The sequence below is a fragment of the Cottoperca gobio genome, chromosome 17 (genome assembly GCF_900634415.1).
Source record: "Cottoperca gobio chromosome 17, fCotGob3.1, whole genome shotgun sequence".
NCBI classification, from domain to species: domain Eukaryota; kingdom Metazoa; phylum Chordata; class Actinopteri; order Perciformes; family Bovichtidae; genus Cottoperca; species Cottoperca gobio.
In genome coordinates, this window is record NC_041371.1 from 23,535,245 (window position 1) to 23,557,674 (window position 22,430).

A 22,430-nucleotide genomic window follows, 5' to 3' on the forward strand; every position below is an offset into this window, starting at 1 on the left:
AAGGTTGGCCAAATTAAATATTTTTGTATCTGCCAAGAAGTCTGATAAAAAGACAAAAATCAACAAGGTTTTCACACATCTCTCAAATGCTTAAAAATATATATGTATGTATCCTTATCTTAAATAAAACGGTTTGGGTCTCTATAGCTAATTTTTCCTTTCATGACAACTGTATGTGGGGTGATTTATTTATTTATTTATATAACCCACCTGTTTCATTAATGTATCGTTAAAGATATGCATTATTAGGGGCGTGTTTGCGAGATGGTGTGGATTCTCCTCTGTAGTCAGTGATGTACTGACATTGAATCCGAAACGGAGGACAACAGTAGCGGTTGGCTGCTAGCACCGGCACCCAGAGCTCTACAGTACCTCATGTTTATACAATGACAAGACAAAAATCAATATTTATAAATGTATGTGTATAAACCCCACACTGTCTATGGTACAAACAATAAAGTTGCTGCTGTTTTTAGAACCCAAATTACGTTATTTTGAGTATTGATGGAGTTGCACTGTGAACTCAGCCTAGCCCTGATCGAACCGATCTCCATTCAGAAAACAAGCATTTTAAAAGTTGTTCGCTTGTCGTCTTGCGGACAGACCTGACAAAGCTTTAATTCAGGCTTTTTACTAATCAGAATAATTATGTAGTTCATTTGGCACCCTTTTGATACGTTTATTCCAACTAAATCCCAGCAAAAAAAATTATAAATTTATTTTGGGTTCCACTGTACACAACATTAATTGACAGTGAACACAGCTCGGTGAAATTCACTGAGCTGTGTGCTGCTGAATGATGTTATGAACCCAGACATGACAGCGTTTAGTTTCCCGATGAATCTGGGACTTCAACAACATGTACAATGCAATAGTAGTTATTTCGGCCATGATTGATCAAACGTTGTTGGTATGTATAAGTAAGCCCCGCCTCCTTCTTGGCACGTCCAACACGAGTGACGTGAGTAAACGCAAATGATGTCATAGTTAAACTTGAGCTTATAACGCAACACGAAGTTTGCTTCGCGTCCGGTGTGAATGCACCATAATGCAATCTGCCTTAAATGTAGTAAAACAGCCATACTATTCTTCGTGTGCAATCACGTGACAAAACTGTGTAACGTACGCGTGCAACACCATGTTGGATGATATACAAATCAAAAATGGCGTCTAAAGCGAACAATTACAACAATACAACTCCGACTTCTTCGAAGTATTTTGACTCTCTGGAGTCCTCTGCAAAGGCAAGATTCAGAGAAAAAGTCCAAATTTACGGTCTTGACCCGTACACGCTGAAGCCGTCTGATTATATTGAGGATTTAGATTCATTACTGCCGATTGAATATCCTGATATTGTGAACTATCTTGTGCTACAAACGTTGTGGGCAACCAATGCACAAATGAAGGCATACAAGAGCTTAGATGCTTATAATTTCTTTGTTTCTGGCTGGGTTGGTAGTCTTCTTACCAAATCAGTGAAAGATAACGGGGTGCTCGTCCATGCCCGTGTAAATCACTCTCAAAGATCTCGAGATACACCGCTCAAGCCGTGGTTTGTGAGTGAGAAGAGCGGCGATGTTATCCTCGCTAACGTAAACGTAAACATAGCTTTAGCATGAACTCTTACCAGATATAAAGTGGTCGCCACACACACGGGTGAATTGTGCTTTTTCTTCTGTTAAATCTATTTATGTTGCTAAACCACAGCTTACGGCGTTCGGTAGACAGTAATTCATCCCTCTTTAGTGGATTGTTGTTTTTGATGATTGTAGGAAATCTAAAGAACTGTTTCTCTGGGTCACGTGTAGCGTTATTACCACTATTATACACTGAGCACAAGGTTGGCATTTTCTTTCAATTTTAGACATTTAAATACAAAGAAAATTACGAAGCGTTGCAGCAACTCACACGTGAATGGCCGCCGTCTTGGTTGTGTATACCATCCAACATGGCTGAATTCCGGGTTGGAAATAAGTGTGACGTCACATGCACACGATCAATAGGCAGAAAGGCTAAGTGTCTAACCACAATAAGTTTTATAATAGAATGAGACCATGGCTATGTTTATTGATAGCCTCTATCTTGGACCAGTTCTGTTCAAATTGACACCCTGAGAATACGGTTCTTTCTTATACCGTCGCCATAAAATGGCTGTGTTGTTCTGCAATAACAAAACTGCACTCCACCCAACACTTTGCATTTAAGCTGCAAGCTGTGGTTGTCATTAATGCTAATTATACAAATGATTGATGTCATAATGATTGACATGTAGTATATAAGCAGATATATAAGACTCTATTAGCATACAGACCTCCTCCTCCCACTGCTCCAGTGGTGGAGGCTGGTGGTGATGGGTCCTGGTCCGTTAGGGCTCGGTACCGAATGGATCCACCATCCTCCGACCGAGGAGAGTAAAGCAGACCCTGCTGTTTGGATAAGGCTATCACCTGTAATAGGAGGATGACAGGAATTGTATAGTGACTACAATAAATTCCTGATCTTATCATATAACACATTGTTGAATAAGCTTTTGCAGCACATTGACTTTATGAGGCCAAGGATATAGGTGACATCTTGAGTCTTCAAGCTCTTTGTTTTCTTGCATCACTGCATTTGGCATCAAGAAAAAAACAACCCGTCTTTTTGACAGCAAATACCTCAACTCTGCACTAGTATTACAATCACAGAGCTGTTAAATCACTAAGACAATCTTTAGCCATGTAAATACTTATATTCAAAGTCTTATTTATGTGTGCTCCTGTTTCATGTTTGACAATAATATGAACATCAGACAGTCTGATTCTATTGAGGCCTTTAAATCCAAACTCAAAACTCATGTGTTTGTGTTAACTTTCAATTAGTTGCATATTCTTTCATTATCTGGCTGGCGGTTAAAGGGGTTTGTTATGAGAGGAAAGAGCAGGGCTGTCAAACTCATTTTAGTTCAGGGGCCACATACAACACAATTTGATCTCAAGTGGGCCGGACCAGTAAAATCACAGCATAATAACCTATAAATAACGACAACTCCCTTTGTACCCTACATTCTGAAAATGTTCAAACTTAATCTTTTTACAAAACATTATGAACAACCTGAAATTTCTTAAGAAAAAAGGTGCAATTTCAACAATAGTATTAGTTTATCATTTACACATGTGTGGTACAACTTACTGATCACAGTGTATCTACAAAGGCTTTTACTTTATGATCAAAACACATTTTTACACTTTGCAAAGTCATTCCACGGGCCTCTATCCCAGGGGTGTCAAACGTTTGACACCCCTGGGATAGAGGGTGTTTTATGCTGTACAGGCAGATGTGATATTCTCATCTCATCTCATCATCTACCGGGGTCGGGTTGCGGGGAGCAGCAGCTTCAGTAGGGAATCCCAAACTTCCCTTTTCTGGGCCACATCCGCCAGCTCAGACTGGAGGATCCCGAGGCGTTCCCAGGCCAGTGTGGAGATATAATCTCTCCACCGAGTCCTGGGTCTTCCCCGGGGTCTCCTCCCAGATGGACGTGCCTGGAACACCTTCCTAGGGAGGTGCCCAGGTGGCATCCTTACTAGATGCCCGAACCACCTCAACTGGCTCCTTCAACGCAAAGGAGCAGGGGCTCTACTCCAAGTCTCTCACAGATGGCTGCGCTTCTCTAAGGGAGACGCCAGCCACCCGCCTGAGAAAACCCATTTTGGCCGCTTGTACCCGCAATCTCATTCATTCGGTTATGACCCACCCTTCATGACCATAGGTGAGGGTAGGAACGAAGATCGACCGGTAGATCAAGAGATTTGCCTTCTGGCTCAGCTCTCTCCATCGTCCCCTCACTCGCAAACAAGACCCCGAGGTACTTGAACTCCTTCACTTGAGGTAAGGACTCATTCCCTACCCGGAGTAGGCAATCCACCGGTTTTCTGCTGAGAGCATGGCCTCAGATTTCGAGGTGCTGATCCTCATCCCAACCGCTTCACACAAATGTGTGATATTGGGCTATATAAATAAAATTCACTCAACTTGAAATAATAGGTTTATGTTTCTTTTCAAATAATAGTTTTAAATCACTATGCATTACTGGGGAGTGAACTAAAATGGATTATAACGCTTAATAGATGTGTTTATTTGTTGGTAAGCTCAAGTTTTTCTCACAGCTCTGGAGTTTATTTTTCTTATCTCAGAGAAGTGTACTTGACGTAACTGACAATTCTATTTCACCAAATCAAGTTGCCATTTCAATGACTGCTGTTATAATCTCAGCAAAAAGCCCATATATATTTAGTAAAGATTAGTTTGGTAAACTTAATTATTTTCTTTATTGATATTGATTTATTGTCCTTATTTTGTCAACTAAGCAATTCATCGTTAATGACAGAAAATAATGCCAGATGGCCATCATTTGTCATTATGATTCTTATTAAGCTATCAGAGCCAGTCAGAACAACAAATGCATTCATGACATTTAATTTACAATCATGTGAAACAAACAAAAGCAGGGAAACATCACATCTAAGAAGGTGGAATCACTACATGTACTGTATGTTTGGGAACTGTACTCGATAAATGACTTAATAGATCAGCCATCAGAAGTGTGGATGATTAAGTTTTCTATCAGTCTATAGATTACATCGACTCTGTGCCCACACTTGTGAACGTGTCGGCTGTGTTGGTTGCCTCAGGCTCTGCACTCTCTCTGTTTGTATCCCACCTGACAGGTCACTCTCACTAGCTGACATGGAAAGGAACCATGTCTAAACTATGCAGGAACAGGGGTTCCTTTTCTCCCTCTAAACAAGGACGCTTGGTGCTGTCATACACTTGAGTAGCTTCTCATACCAAAGCCAGGCTGACAACATCCAACTATTCTTTTCATGCCCCCCTTCTGACACTCACTGTTTGCCTGGCAGATATTTCAGAGCGGATGTTAGGGGCATCACCTAATGCTCAACCAGCCATACTGTGGTTCTCACTGAACTAGTGTAATGTAATCTAATGAGCACTTGACTTGATTCAGATTCACAACAGACAGATGGATTACAAAAGGTAAAGTTGGTAAAGAAAAAGAATGATGAACCTGCATAAGACGAGGCTGTCCTCCAGCACTGAGCGGCCGGCAGGGAATGGTGGTCTTCTCAGCCACTCTCAGCCACTTTTCCCTCACAGACCCGCCACCATCCATAATGCTGTCCTCTGATTCACTCTCCTGATCCTTGCTGGTGAGGTTTTCCTCCTCAGGAATGTGAACCAGCTGGGAGGATCCAGGCCGGGATTGGATAGACACTCTGGCCCCACCAGTCAATCCGGTGCTGCCGTTATGGGTCAGATGATTATGATTGGCCATAGGAACAGAGCTTGCTGCTAATTTCATGTACTGAGCTGGGATGTGGGCCCCAGCACGCAGTTCTGTCTCCTGGCACGCGATAAGGGAAGGCAGGTGTGTTACACCCCGGAGCTCTGCCTCGAGGCCCATGGCAGACGGTTCAGAGGAGCAGCGCAGTTCCATGTTCCTCTGAGGAGATGAGGAGGAGGTCGGTCTGATTCCATCCATCACCTGCAGGGATAGCTTCCTGTTATCATTTTTATTCTTCCATTGGCTGAGGAGCTGTTTGGATCGGGTTGAGTCCATTGATGCGTGGATGGAGGCATGGCGGCGTGGAATGCGACCCTCCTCCAATGAGGAGCCTCCATGGGACCTGGAGGAAAGGGCAAAGAAACTTCATGAGCAGCAAGACAGAAGACGATTATGGGAATGAAGCATCAGCATTCATAAGTGATATACTGCTGAGGCAAGTTACCAGTGTGCTAAGTACAACAATGTGATTAGCAAAAACATTATTATAATTACCAATTCATGCTTTTGAATAAAGAAAATGTTCTCGCAATTTAATAACTGAAAATGGTAAATATTTGCTCTCAAATGAGCAAATTGTTCTAAAGTTAATAAATGATGGGATCACGTGACGCAGATCACGTGTGAGCTTCTGGTGCGCCTCAACAGTCATTAACTATTAACTCAACTCCAATTCAGAAAATATTTTTCCCTCCTCTAGGACTTTTGTTTGCTTGAACAGTACAGCTTAAAGGTTAAGAAACGTATTGTAACAATATTCAACACACATACTGAGACCTCCCTCAAGGCAAGGATGGCAGCAGACCAAGAAAATCCAACACGTCACAAAAATAAGAAAACAGTCGACCTTCAATCTAGTCGCTCTCAACTTTAGCCAAGCAGGTTGGCGAGAAGGAGACCCGGGTAGGTGCTAACAAAGACATATTGAGATATACCTGCACTGGAATTGAAAAGATGGAAAAGGAGATCGCCTAGAAAACCAAGGCGGACGACCTAGAAAACCTGAGCCGGAGATCAAACATATAAATATCAAATCTGAGAGTAATGACATTGTCGGATAGTTGGAACGCCCGATACCACAACTGCTGGGAAACAACATCTTTGCATCCCCGCTCGAAAATCAGAAAATAAATACAATATAAAACTTTAGAGTGATGCAATAGAGTTTGATCTGTTATCTGTCTTCACTCCGGTATGAAACTCCAGTGATGTTGAAATGTATCAGATCAGTTTGATCAGCTGCAGCTTCCAATCAATAACTGATATCCAATAAGGGGGTGTGGCGGCTGGTAAAATACTTCCTGCTCTGCTATTTCCTATCTGCTCATCAGCAACAGTATGACTATGCCCCAGTCCCACCATTTCCTGGTGCTTTTGGAAAATAAAACTTTCCTTTAGCGTATACTGTAAAGCAGGGGTCACTAACACTACCCCTGTTGTAAAGTGTAGTTCCTTCCATGTTGAAACAATTAGTAGCGAACAAGGCAGAATTGTAATTAACTGAACTTAAATTGAAAGGCAGTCCTCTATCCATAATAAAAAGAGCAGCAAAGCAGATAGCAAAATAGCCTTCAACAGGTGGAGCAGTATGTGACAGTTAAACATAATATGTTATGGATAGGCAAAGTACTAGCACCTTGTTTTCTCTCCGAAACCAAACCTGTGGATAAAAATTCCACTACAAATATTGACCTTGGCAGTGTGCTGCTGCTGAAGGTCATCATGTTGTCATGGTTGCCCAGAGGACTGGATGGGGTTATCACCTCCACCTCAGCACTGGCTCTCTTCAGATTGGACAGAGAAGGTTCTCGGTAGGAGGCGCTTCTCGTCAGGATGTGCTCTGTTTGGATGGGGGACAACGTGTGGGAAGAGGTCCTCGTGATGATGGGCTCTGGTTGGCTGGGAGCCAGGTTGTGGTGACCTGTAAGCGGATAACAGGGAGAGTCACACTGTCAAGTTAAAAAAAGGGGATGATGATTTGAACTGTAGCTCGGTTCAAAAGATATACTGTTGCATTTTAGTTCTGGTCTGGTTCCTGTTCTCACTGACTTTTTACAAAGGAACCAAGAGGAGTAAACATGAAGATATACAGGCTGAAAGGTAACTCGTTGATTGGATAGTTTTGGTGATTGTCATCAGTTGTACATATCAGATGTGTATACTAGACATCAGGGATAATTAACAGGCGGACCGCGGTCCGAGTCCGGACCCAGACGCCGACCTATACGGACCCAGACCGGTACTTCTATTTTAACGGCGCATTTGTTTTTTTGCTTTGCACATTCACATTCGCTCTGCTCTGTATCATGAAGGGCGGCGCTTCGCACACACCTACACACACAAACAGAGGGGAGGAAAGGAGAGGAGTGAACTAGAGAACCACCGCACTCGTTTTTACGGCACTGGTTTAGCGGCTCAGGAAACTCACAGACCAATTACATGTGAGTTGAGCCATCCCACGTGATGCTACGCAGCCAATCAAATATGTGCATTCCAACCGGCAAACATTGAGACTCTGAATAATACAGACAGATGAGAGGCGAGTGATAGACGGAAAGACGAGTTAGCGATCCACGGAGAGAAGACAGGGAAAGGGAGAGAAACACTGACGAAGAGACGAGTGAGCGGCAGACAGGGAGGGAAAAATAACTACTCAGACTAAACTCTGATACAAACAAGGTCTCAATTCTTATCCTGCTAGACCTGAGCGCAGCATTTGACACGATCGACCATGACATCCTAATTAATCGTTTAGAAAAACTGGTTGGTCTTTCTGACTGTTTCAGAACATATATCAAAGGGAGAAAGTATTTTGTCAGGCTTGGAGATCTTGTGTCAGAGAATTATGATGCCCACTTTGGAGTTCCACAAGGGAGCTGCTTCGGTCCATTACTGTTCTCCCTATACATGCTACCACTGGGGGACATCATTAGAGAACACAATGTGTGCTTCCATAGCTACGCGGATGACACACAACTGTACATCTCTGCTGAACCAAATGATACTACAGCTATTAACTCCACCACCTGTCTGTCAGCAATAAATAAATGGATGAGCAATAATTTCTTAAAATGAAATGAGAACAAAACTGAAATCCTACTAGTAGGTCCTGTAGCAAAAAGAGAGATGATGCTGAATAACATGGGGAAACTTACTCCTTTGATTAAACCTGAAGTTACAAGTCTTGGTGTTATCATAGACTCAGATCTAAGCTTTAAATCCTACATAAACAAGGTGACAAAAACATAATTTTTCCACCTTAGAAATATAGCTAAAATAAGACAATTTATAAATCAAAAGGATGCTGAAAAACTAATCCATGCTTTTATCTCAAGCCGACTCGATTACTGTAATGCACTCTTTACAGGCCTTCCAAAAAAAAAAAGGAGAGACTTCAGCTCATCCAAAACTCTGCAGCTCAGCTACTTACTAGAACCAAGAGGAGAGACCACATCAGTCCAGTGTTAGCCACTCTACACTGGCTTCCAGTAACTTTTAGAATTGATTTTTGTATACAAAGCCCTAAACGGAACCGCACCAAGTTACACTGCCAACTCTCTAATAAACTATGTGCCCCCAAGAACATTGCGATCATCCACTACTGGTTTATTAAATGTTCCCAGAAACATCCAAAAGAAAATTGGGGACGCAGCCAAAGCTATGGAACACTTTACCTGCAGACATTAGGGAGGCAAGCTCGCTCAATATCTTCAAAAGTAAGCTAAAAACATATATTTTTACTTTAGCCTTTTAATAGTGATATTTTATATCTCTTTACTTTAGCTTTTTAATGGTGATATTTTATATATCTTTATCTTAGCCTTTTAATGGTGCCACTTTAAACTCATTTAAATGATTTCATACATTTTTAAGCTTGGTTTTCCTGAAGGAGGATCATTTAGTGTTGAGGAAGTAAGAAAGTTAAAAGTAAGGTTGAGAGAGCAAGAGGAAAAAGTAATGTCAAAGAGAAAGATTAAATCTGAAGCGTTGAAAACAATGGAAGAACATGAAGACAGTTTATGTTATGGGAGAAGGAAGCAGAGAACAGGGATAGGAAGAAAGTATGTGGATTATTTGCAAAGACAAATATAGATGAAAGTACAGACAAAGCGATTATGAAAATGTCAAAGAATGTGTAAAGGCTGCTATTTTAATTCAGCTATTTTCATACAATTTTAATTCTGCTATATTATATTATTTTAATTCTGCAATTTTATCTGCTATTTTATACTATTTTATCTGCTATCTTATACAATTTTAATTCGGCTATTTTTATAATGGTACTTCAGACTCATTTACATCTACACTGTGATTATTGTACTGTAAATGCTCTTATTCTGTCCTTGTACTAATTGTTATGTTTTTGATGTGAAGCACTTTGGGCTGCAATTCTTGTATGAAAGGTGCTATACAAATAAAGCTTATTATTATTATTATTATTATTATTATTATTATTATTATTATTATTATTATTATTATTATTATTATTAATCAAATCAAATCAAATCAAATTTATTTGTATAGCCCAATATCACAAATTATACATTTGTCTCAGTGTGCTTTACAGACTGTACAGGTTACGACACCCTCTGTCCTTAGACCCTCACATCGCACAAGGAAAAACTTCCTAAAAAGAAACCCCAAAATTAAAGGGGAAAAAATGGAAGAAACCTCAGGGAGAGCAACTGAGGAGGGATCCCTCTCCCAGGACGGACAGACGTGCAATAGATGTCGTGTGTACAGGATAAACAACATAGTACAAATACAACATTTGACAGAAATTATGTTGTGTTGGAAAAAAAAGAAATAGAAAGTATGGATGAATCCAGGAAAACGTCAATAAGGCTTCCCGGTGTCCAGCAGGACCAGGTCAGCAGGCACTGTCACGATTCATGATCCTGACGTAAACTTTATCAGTGGCAACCTGCCACATGAGAGACAGACACTCCGGGGATGATACCCTGGATGGTGAGTTAGTAACATACATTTACATAAATGCATACAGATAGAGAGGGAGAAGAAGAGAGGGAGGGGAGGAGAGAGGAAGAGAAGGAAGAGAGCAGGGAGGTGTCCCCCGGCAGTCGAAGCCTATAGCAGCATAACTAGGGGCTGATCCAGGGCAAACCTGAGCCAGCCCTAACTATAAGCTTTATCAAAAAGGAAAGTCTTTAGCCTACTCTTAAATGTGGAGAGTGTGTCTGCCTCCCGAACACAAACTGGAAGCTAGTTCCACTGGAGAGGAGCTTGATAGCTGAAGGCTCTGGCTCCCATTGTACTCTTAGAGACTCTAGGAACCACAAGTAACCCTGCAGTCTGGGAGCGTAATGCTCTAGTTGGTTTATAAGGTACTATGAGATCTTTAAGATATGCTGGAGCCTGACCATTAATTGATTTGTAAGTCAGGAGAAGGATTTTGAATTCTATTCTGTATTTTACCGGGAGCCAGTGCAGAGCAGCTAAGACAGGAGTAATATGATCCCGTTTCCTTGTTCTAGTCAATACACGTGCCGCTGCATTTTGGATCAACTGAAGAGTCTTAAGCGACTTTTTGGGACAACCTGATAATAATGAGTTGCAGTAATCCAGCCTTGAAGTAACAAATGCATGGACTAGTTTTTCTGCATCATTTTGAGACAGGATGTGTCTTATTTTTGCAATGTTACGTAGATGAAATTATTATTACTCATGGTGCTCTCCAAGAAGAGAAAAGTCAACAGAGCTTTCAACCCAGAATGGACTCATTCATTCTGTGTCTCACCAGTGTCTCATATGCTCAGAGACCGTGGTGCTCATTAACAGTGGTGATGTGAAACGCCACTATGAGGCAAAGCACAATGTTTTTAACCAAACAAACCCCCTCAAGTCTGAACTGAGGTCACAGAAAATAAGCACTCAGAGCCCAATGTGATTTTGATTTGTGACAAAATAAAGCAAATAGGCCACCTGTCAGCATCATCAGCCACAGAGAACAGTTTAACCCAGGATGTGCTAGTCTGGGTTAAACTGTTCAATTGTTAAGATGTGTTGAGACTAACATTGGTTGAGAGTTAAATCAAGATGTGAAACAGTTAAAGAAAAAGGGAAACTCAAGATGCTGCTACACTTTATTTTATTTTTCTAAGATTAAGCACTTTATTTTAAGATGCACAATTTTTCAAAAGCTATTTTATTTATTTTCTCAATTTTATTTTTAAATGCAGGCCGAGAAGAACATATACATATCTACAGTATTATATATATCTGTATAGTTCAATGTTAAGTGACAATAAATATTGTCTAAATGTTTTAAATTGTACTTTATTATATTTGACAGTCAGTTGTTGATGACGTGCAGACGTTGATACAGCTACTAGACTTCAATATATATCACACTAATTCATAACGCAAGTTAGACATTATGATGCTCCGGACCTTTGCTCGCGGACATGTTCTCTAACTGGACCTCTTAGAATTTTAGTTGAATACCCCTGCTATACATTATGTTCTTTGGTGTCACAAAGAACTCATTAAGAAAGAACTGATTATAAGCATTATTATTAGACCCCTCCGTTTGATCCACAGCAATCAGGGTCTTGCCGCTGCCTAAGGGGCACTCCTGATAGTCTTTTCATGTGTTTTCATAACCCGTTCCAGGAGACTGAGTACTTTGCTCTACATCCCACTTCCATAGTATAGCACTGTGCTCCTATACTTGCAACCAGTTCTTCATACTCGGCATTCTTCCTCTCATTGGCTTCCTCTTCCGGGCTTCGCAGGGAACAGTGAGCTCCAGTGCGACCATTTGCGCCTTTGACACTGACCACATGACAATGTCCGATCTGAGGGTGGACTCAGTGCTTACCAGTGGAAATTTCGACTGTTTCACCTCAATGCCTGCTTGTGAGACTTAATGGGACACTTAATGGGACGGTGTTAATGGGACTTCATAGACGATCAAAGAACGTGATGTGTGGATGGATGCCAAGCTGGTAGATCCAGGATTTGAACATGAACCAGGTTTGTCCACAGATGTTCCCCAAGACTTCAGAGCCTAGATTGAGGCTTTGGTCCTCAGCGGAACATATAAACACCTTCTACATCAGTGACGGCTCCAAAGATAGAAACTTTCTCTAGCATGTCCCTCAGGTCAATGGAAATACAATGAGGTACTATTTAATGGATCAAAATAGAAATTTTAAATAAGATTTCATCAACATTGCTCACTTAAGGAAATCTACAAAATCTTGAATCTTTAACCCAGAATTTCTAATGGAAATCAAGACATACAGGGAGTCTGTTGTGCTGAAAAGAAGTATGGCCAATTAGCATAGCGTTTCAAAGACTAGCATCTCTAAATCATCTACCAGCTGCACACTATGCAGACAGCTTTAATAGATGTTTACGTTTAGTCTGAATAAATGATTAAAATGCTTTTGGTTGGATTAATTTAAACAACTGTTTAAAAGCACTGTTGTAAACAAATTCACATTCTAAAGAAGGTCAGCAAAGGCCTCTCTTTGCTCTTTCAGATTAATGGCATTTATTTTTTTCTGTGATTGTGTTTTTATGGCATTTCACCTTGTTCAAAGACATTGCATTGTTGGTACACAGTGCTTAGTATACCCAAACTCAGACTTTTGGGACTGAGCAAAGCTGAACCACAAGGTCCTCTGTTCAAATCATAATAAGGGTGTGTATGTGTAGCATTCTTTCTGGAAATGTATTCTAGAAATTAACATGACAGGGTGATGTAATCTGTAATTCTAAGAGACAGGGTTTTACCTTGGTGGCTGTTGCTAATTGTTGATTGGCTGACATTGGGCAGGGAGGAGAGGGGAGGCTCTCTCAGGGTGGGGGTAGGTGCTCGACTTCTGGACCGATCCTCGCTGGGCTGGAAATTTCCCACTGCATACACACCCTGCATACACACACACACACACACACACACACACACACACACACACACACACACACACACACACACACACACACACACAGACACAGAGGAGCATACAGCAAAGATATTAGCATAAAAAAGAGTTTGGCAAATCCCATTTCAGGTGACAGCCATACCGGCTTCTTTACTGAAGTCACAGCTACAGCGTGTTTAGCTTTAGTGATGTAATGCATGTTCATGTGACACAGAATGTGTTGGCGGCATTTAGTTACTCGAGGAATTTAAATCAAATCCAAATTGGATCGCTACAAAGCGATGGCAATGCATTACGGAGCTGTAATAATACTGTGAGAGATATGGGGAGGACTGTTTCCACACAACTCCCTCACCCACCTTAGGAGGAACTTTGATACACATACACATATTTAGAATGTAACAAGAGTTACAACGGATTGGAACTTGGACAGTGTATATTGCTCCAGAAATGGGCAAATGCGTGACCATGTCCCATCTATTGCCCCAGTAGAAATGCTGAATGTTTGCCAGTCTGATTGACAGCTCTGTTCTAACTGTCCACAATGTGCGCTCAGGCCCGGGTACATACACTAAAATGATGGTTAGCTAACATCATATAAAAAAAATTATATTAGCTGTAATTGCTGTGTAACTGACATTACTGAGATAGTTCAGTGACTTTATAATTATTCTGCTATGTGTGATACCTTTACACTAAGTTTTGACATTTATATATTTAAAAATGTAAGTATTTACAAAAGCACACACATCAAGACTGTAAATGCTAGGTGAAGGACAGAGGAACATGTAAAAGATGGAAAAAACAGTGCAGTACTGAGATATTTGTACGTTACTTGAGTATTTCAATCAGTGGTGCCAGGTTAGGACAGGCCCTAGTGCACGCTAGTAATTATTTATGAAGCACATACACAAACACATACACCATCGTGTCTTATCATCACATGATCAAATAGAGACTTGACAATGGACAATATCAACATACATATTACCCAGCAATAATCATTGCATATCTGTATATGACAAAAATACGAAAGAAATTATTAATTTAGTAGAATTCTTTTATATATATATATATAGTTTATTTATTATTATTTTTATGTTATACTTTCAACTATCTATACTATCTTACTTTGCAGGTTAAGATTTGACAGAACATATGAAAAGTTTATAAAATGTGATGTATTATTATAGATAAAATTACCCAACAGTAAATCCTCCTCAACCAGCAACTGCTTCCATGTTAATGCATCAGTAATACTAATATTTTAATAAAAAATGTAATGTAACACAACACTGCATGATGACTACCTTTCTGTACATTACTTGAATAAAATGTTCTAATTGAACATTTTCAATAGTGATAATATAGTTTCAACAATGACATTGTGTGCAGGTGCAACAGTCACAACTTTATTTTTTGCTCATTGTTTATACTTGCCTCCTGTTAAGACTACATGACATAACCTCCGGCAGATTGCATGTAGAAAATAGGAGTGTCATCTGTAACTAGGTTGAAGAGCAAGCAACCATTGATTCACCAAAGGTTGAGATGACCTTTTACAATGATGTGATATAATAATGAGTTTGCAACATTACTGAGAGAGATGTCAAGAATGTCACACCTCTACACAGTTCTCACCAACCTGTAGGATTATGGCACGTGCATTATATTTCTTAATTATACCATTACCTCAAACTTGTCAAATCCTTTGTGTGTTTTATTTCTGAGTGCTTATAGGTACATTTCCACAACATTCAAACACGTAATGCTACAACTGTTTTGTGACTGACTAATCTACAAGAGAAGTGTGTCTGATACGACATCATTTACTCTGATGTAAGGCTTCCTGGATACAGTTTGTTGTTGGAAAAGTCATAAAAAATATCTGCTTATATACTGTATATGCTTTTCCAATACCATGCAGCACTAATACTCAATGACTTGATAAGTATTACCAATTCCATCCTCCTATGCACCACACAGCACAGCAGCCAGTACAGGGACATAACCAACAATATACAAAAAGAATGACATGGTTACATTTACCAGAACAGTGTAACTGGAATAAAAGTGTTTACTGGAAGAGTACAACATTTTTAGTTTTGTGATGTCAAGTCATGAGCAGACTTCCTGCCAAACCTGACCGAGTGCAGTACGGATGAACTGCAGAATAGAAACAAGTGGAGGCTGCCAATCAGCATAAATTTTACATATTTTCTTTTCATTTCAACAAAGAACCCTCAAATATCCCAGTGAAGCCTGTACTGTGAACAATGATTGTGAGTAATCATCAGCTTACAACCTAAGTTAATAACCTTTTCCCAGGTCAATCATTTTCTGGTATAAAATAAGGGAAATCCAGTGGTGAAATGCATTTAGTTTAAATTGTGTTAAGTTACTGATCCTGCATCAGCTGATGTAGAGTTGATATTCTGGAGCACAACCTGACATATCTGTAGCCAACGTTTCTTCCTGCAGGAGAAGGCAGAACAACAAATATGAAGGCAGCTGAAGAGGGCTGCGTGGTGCGTGTGTGTGTGTGTGTGTGTGTGTGTGTGTGTGTGTGTGTGTGTTTGTGCGCGTGTGTGTGCTTGAGTGTATGCTGGACATTTATCTGAGAGTGTGTGGGCTGGAGGTGATGGTGTGTGGGAGGTATCAGATATACTCTGCTAATATCTACCAGTTTGAGTTGAACATCCATGTTCAGCCCATAAAGCATTTCTTAATAATACACTGAAGCATTTTTTTCCAATAGTTTTTTTTGGGAGAGTTTTTCCTATCTTCATCGCGAGTGAAAAAAACATAAAGCTCGCAATTTGTAACACATGCTAGTACAAAATAAGCTGTGGAGAAACAAAAACATTTAGAACTATAACATAATATTTTGCCCTCTCTTTGGCTTTGTTATATGGGGAGTGGCTTCTCACCTAGGTGTCATCGAGGGTGGGTGCTCATCAAAAATAACATGGCGGCATCATCCTTGTAGCACCGGCTGGCTGTATTGTTCCTCCTCTGGGTCTTCTGCAAGGGGTCCAGAACAGGCTGGTGGACTTTCTTTGGTTGAGGCTCCACTGGCTTAATGGAGGACGGGGGCTGGTGAAGCTCGAGAGCAGACCAGCTGCCTTCAGAATCCAGGCAGCGCAACAGTTGCTGTACAAGACCGACTCGGTATGCTGGTGGGAGTCGCTGCGGGCGTTGCAAAGGAGTTGGCGGCTTGGGCTGGACCGACAATATTTCCTGATGACCTAGCAAGGTTGGAGCATTCCAGGACTTTCTCACTGGGCCACCCAAGGCAGATGGGGACAGGGTCATGGAAGACTCCACAGGAACTGGCAGATTGTGCTGTAATCACTGAGCCTGATGGAGAGGCAAAGAGGAGAAGTGCTGACCTCACTGCCTGGGTCAGTACTGGACCTTTTCAATCTGCCACGGCCTCCCTGTTTCTCTTTGGTGGATGACTGGCTGGAAGTGAGCTGCTGACTTCTGCCACTGAGCCTAGGTCGGTGAAGGGGAAAGTGCTGCACGGGGTAAAGATGAGGAACCTCAGGGCTTTTTAGGATGTAAAAGAGACTCAGTGGCAGGGAGTTCTGAAAGGGCAGTATGGCAGGCTACAGGTGGAGAGCTTTCATAAGCTTCCTCTCCTTAAGAGGTCAGGAGATTGGTAGTGGAGGGTCATACATATCCATGGAGCCATGGCAACAACCACTTTTCTGGCAAAGGTTGACTCAGGTGTGGGTATGCCAGGATTTGCGACATACCTGAGACTCTTATACTTTGTTTAATGTAACTATGTTGCAGTTATGATTTATGTTTTAATGTGCTCTGTGAAGTTTTTTCTGTATATTCTGGGACCTTTGTACTCACTCGGAGAAAGCAGCTGAGGGGAAGTTTGCCTGTTCACCAGTGTTGATGTTCAGGGGGTTGGACATTGAGGGGTTTCAGAATGTGAGGCCATCAGAAGGGGCAGTGTGTACTGAATGGGCATGACTACATGTATGTTAACTGGTACAAGTTAATGGCTTTGCTTTGTCGGAAACTGCTTGGTATGGTTTTGTGTATTGCTTATTTTGTATTTGTGTATGGTTGGTACTGTATGTGGGCTGGTTTGTTCACAGTGTTTTCTTTGGAAATCTAAAGAGTTAGGTTGGGTGGGGGGGTTTGTCTTCTTTCTTTCTTTCTGCCTCCCTTCCTTCCATTTCATCTTTCTTTCTTTCTTCTATTGGTAAGTGGCCATCATATAAGAGGGATAATAAGTGTACCAAAATAGAAAATAACAGACTTAACTCGGCCTCATCCATTTTCTTATATCATACCATGTCATGTTTCACCCTTTTAAGCATCTTCTTGGGTTATATGTTGTTGATCAATGTCATTTCTGACTTTCAAAACTCAATATGCAACTTGTTTAGGAACACAATATTACAACCCACTTGGATTTGAAGACTTTACCCAAAAAGGCTTTACCTGCAAGAGAGATAGATATTATTATACATTGGCACAGAATGGTCAAGCTCCTTTGAATTGCATTGTTTTTAAAGGAATAATTGACATCAATGTCAAAATTGAAGAAGACACACACGAATTAAACAGTAAAGGGGACACGGGATGGGCTTTGGCAATGTTTAAAGACTGGTTAATCCTAAAGAAAATATCCATAGACTCCGATAGTTACGAGGCAGAACACCTCAATCAGTGTGGCGGGCATCATCATCAATTCCAACAGTAAAACTTACTTTATTGCCTGTTACATAGCAATTAAATGGTATATAGACTACATGTATAGAGTTATTTTCTATTCCAGACCACTTATACAACACAAGTAAGCATTGACCCATTCACACACTGGTGGTAAATGCTGACATTCAAAGTTATCCATCCATCGTCTACCGCAGGGGTCGGGAACCTATGGCTCGCGAGCCATATATGGCTCTTTTGATGACGACATATGGCTCGCCGACAATTTTGAGCTGACATTTTTTAACATGATTAACAATTAATAAATAATTTTATTTTAAAGTAAAACGTTTAGCAGAAATTAGTTTTAAAAATAAAATTCCAAATATAGAATAGTCGACACCCGCTAGTTTATCTGCTTCCAACCCTTAAAACAGAAAAGATGTCGAAAAGAAAAAAAGATGAGGATTATCGTCTGTTCCAGGCCGTGTGGACAGAGGAATTTGCATTTGTGGAGAGAGCAGGATCTGCGGTATGTTTGATATGCAACGATAAAATTGCATCCATGAAACGGACAAATGTAAAGCGGCACTTTGATACACACCATGCTTCTTTTGCGTCGAAATATCCAGCTGGGGACAGCAGCCTGCGAAGAGCTACAGCGGAGAGTGCTAACCAGTCAGCAGCAACTCCTCGGATGGACCAAGCAAGGTGACGGGAATTCGGCTAGCTTTGCTGATGCTTTGGCAATAGTAAGGAATGGAAAGCCATTCACAGATGGCGAGTATGCCAAAAGTTTCATGCTTGATGTGGCCAATGAACTGTTTGATGACTTCCCACATAAAGACAGGATAATCAAACGAATAAAAGACATGCCTCTGTCAGCAAGGACTGTTCATGATGATGGCAAATCAAGTCGAGGAAACGCAAATTAAGGACATAAACGCAGGGACATACTTTTCTCTCGCGTTAGCCATTTATCTCAGTTTAGCATCATTGCGAGGTATGCTGAAGGTGACACAATGCATGAGGAAAGTGTTACTGTTTTGCCAATGAAAGGCGGAGGAGAGGATTTATTCAAGTCTTTCATGGAGTTCGCCAAAGAAAAAAATTTAGCGATGGATAAACTGATTTCTGTGTGTACTGATGGTGCACCCTGCATGTTGGGGAAAAACAAAGGATTTGTCGCGCTTCTCTGTGAACATGAAAAAAGACCCATCCTAAGTTTTCATTGTATACTGCACCAGGAGGCGCTTTGTGCTCAAACGTGCGACAAGCAGCTTGGTGAGGTGATGTCGCTGGTCATTCGAGTGGTCAACTTTATTGTTGCCCGAGCTTTAAATCATCGCCAGTTTAAAGCACTGTCAGACGAAGTTGGGAATACATATCCCGGCCTGATTTTACACAACAACGTGCGTTGGTTGTCAAGGGGGAAAGTGCTCAGCCGTTTTGCAGATTGCCTGAGTGAAATCCGGACTTTTCTTGAAATGAAAGGCGTTGAGCATCCGGAGCTAGCTAACACTGAGTGGCTCCTGCAGTTTCACTATCTCGTGGACATAACTGGCCATCTGAACCAGCTCAATGTGAAAATGCAAGGTGTTGGAAATACAATCTTATCCCTTCAACAAGCAGTGTTTGCATTTGAAAGCAAACTGGAACTCTTCATCAGGGACATTGAAACAGGTCGTCTTCTGCACTTTGAAACACTGCAACAATTTAGAGATGCGTGCTTATCAAGTGAGCCCACTCAACATGTTGATCTCCAGCAGATAACTGGCTTTACGTCAAATCTCCTGCAGTCATTCAAAACGCGTTTTAGAGAATTTCGTGAGTGCACTGATCTTTTTAAATTCATCACTCATCCACACGAGTGTGCAGTGGACAAAGTTGACCTGAGATGCATCCCCGGGGTCTCCATCAGAGACTTTGAGCTGGAAGTTGCTGACCTGAAGGCGTCAGACATGTGGGTGAGTAAGTTTAAGTCCCTTAATGGAGAGTTGGAAAGACTTGCGCGACAGCGAGCAGAGCTGGCGAGTGAACACAAGTGGACAGAAATGAAAAAACTTCAACCTGAAGACCAGCTGATTCTCAAAACTTGGAACGAGATTCCGGTCACATACCGCACAATGCAGCATGTGAGTGTTGCCATATTAACCATGTTTGGCTCTACATATGCATGTGAGCAGTCTTTCTCGCATCTGAGGAACATTAAGACCAACCTACGCTCACGTTTAACTGATGGAAGCCTCAACGCCTGCATGAAGCTGAACCTCACCACTTATGAACCAGACTACAAGGCCATCAGCAAAACCATGCAGCACCAGAAGTCGCATTAATGGTAAGACGTATTTAATTTATTATTGGTTAGCTACAGTATATCAACAAGAGTATTAAAAATAATAAATATATTTATTATAGGCCTATCAAGCGATTAAAAAAATTAATCTAATTAATTACAAGCTTTGTGATTAATCGCATATAACAATATTTGCTGTGAGAGCTCCGTGCAACGGGAGGGGGGGGGGCTGTCAGAGCTCCGTGCTCCGTGCTTTCTGAGCTCCGTGAGACGGGGGGACGGGGGGGCTGTCGGAACTCCGTGCTCCGTGCTGTCGGACCAAAAGTCAGGGGCATCTAGGAGCGCGATTAATCTGCGTTAACATTTTTAACATGTTATTTTTTCTGTGATTAATTAATCGAAATTAACGCGTTAATTCGACAGCCCTAATTTATTATATATAGCGCTTTTAGTACTCGGAGAAGTGTTATACTTTAAAACTGTATGAAAAATGCATGCATAAAGCTGCATTCAATATTTATTAAATAGGCTATATGGCTCTCTTGGAAATGCATTTCGAAAAAATTTGGCATTTTATGGCTCTCCCAGCCAAAAGGGTTCCCGACCCCTGGTCTACCTCTTATCCGGGGTCGGGTCACAGGGGCAGCAACTTCAGTAGGGAACTCCAAACTTCCCTTTTCTGGCCCACATCCGCCAGCTCCGACTGGGGGATCCCGAGGCGTTCCCAGGCCAGTGTGGAGATATAATCTCTCCATCGAGTCCTGGGTCCTCCCCATGGTCTCCTCCCAGCTGGACGTGCCTGGAACACCTCCCTAGGGAGGGGCCTAGGTCATCCCAACTGCTTCACACTCGGCTTGTGAACCGATCCAGTGACTGCTGAAGGTCACAGACCGATGGTGCCATCAGGACCACATCATCTGCAAAGAGCAGCGATGAGATCCTCAGGCCACCTAACTGCAACCTATCTCCTCCACAACTACGCCTCGATATCCTGTCCATGACAATCACAAACAGGATTGGTGATAAAGCGCAGCCCTGGCGGAAGCCGACATCCACTGGGAACGAGTTTGACTCTCGCTTTGGGCATACAGGGATTGGATGGCCCTCAGAAGTGACCCCCTCACCCCATACTCCCAAAGCACCTCCCACAGTATCACCCGGGGGACCCGGTCGTACGCCTTCTCCAGATCCACAAAAGACATGTAGACCGGCTGGGCGTACTCCCAGGCCCCCTCCAGGATCCTTGCAAGAGTGAAGAATTGGTCCAACCAGGGCGGAATCCGCATTGTTCCTCTTCAATCCGAGGTTCCACTATCGGCCAAACCCTTCTTACCAGCACCTTGGAGTGGACTTTACCAGGGAGGCTGAGAAGTGTGATACCCCTGTAGTTGGCACACACTCTATGGTCCCCCTTTTTGAATAGGGGAACCACCACTCCGGTCTGCCACCCCCTAGGCACTGTCCCAGCCTTGCCACTGTGGAGTTGTTTGACTACCTCAGTGACCTCCACCTGGAAAATTGACGATGGTCCCCCATCCGCTTCCATCTCTGCCTCTACCATAAAGGGCGTGTTAGTTGGATTCAGGAGTTCCTCAAAATACTCCTTCCACCGCACGATAACCTTCTCAGTTGAAGTCAGCAGGGTCCCACCCTTGCTCTACACTGCTGGGATGGTTCCCTGCTTCCCCCTCCTGAGATGCCAAACAGTTTTCTAGAAGCACCTTGGTGCCGACCGAAAGTCCTTTTCCATAGCTTCTCCGAACTTCTCCCACACCCGCTGCTTTGTTTCTGCCACGGCAGAGGCTGCCACCCTTCGAGCCCGTTGGTACCCTGCAACTGTTTCCGGAGTCCTCCCGGATAACATAGTCCGGAAGGACTCCTTCTTCAGTCGGACGGCTTCCCTGACCACCGAGGTCCAACAAGGGTTACCGTCCCTTGAGGCACCTAAGACCTTGAGACCACAGCTCCTCACCTCAGCTTCAGCAATGAAGGCTTTGAACATCGCCCACTCAGGTTCAATGCCCCCAACCTCCACATGGATGCCTGAAAAGCTCCACCGGAGGTGTGAGTTGAAGATCTCCCAGACAGGGGCTTCCTCCAGACGTTCCAAGTTCACCCGCACTACCCGTTTGGGCTTACCAGATATGTCCAGAGCACAGAAGTCCAACAACAAACGACCGTTCAGGTTTAGATCAGGGAGGCT

General features: G+C 42.1%; 1 protein-coding gene across 2 annotated transcripts in view; it reads right to left on the reverse strand.

Moving 5' to 3' along the window:
• The window catches only part of LOC115022758 (phospholipid phosphatase-related protein type 4-like), a 59,900-nt gene that overhangs the window by 6,927 nt on the left and 30,543 nt on the right, over positions 1-22,430 (reverse strand). For both annotated transcript variants that reach the window (XM_029453846.1, XM_029453845.1), the window contains exons 7-10: positions 13,106-13,241; positions 7,037-7,265; positions 5,069-5,687; positions 2,312-2,447 (exon numbers count right to left, since the gene is read on the reverse strand). In XM_029453846.1, coding sequence (XP_029309706.1) covers positions 2,312-2,447; positions 5,069-5,687; positions 7,037-7,265; positions 13,106-13,241 — 1,120 coding nt within the window. The remainder of the gene's footprint in view (positions 1-2,311; positions 2,448-5,068; positions 5,688-7,036; positions 7,266-13,105; positions 13,242-22,430) is intronic.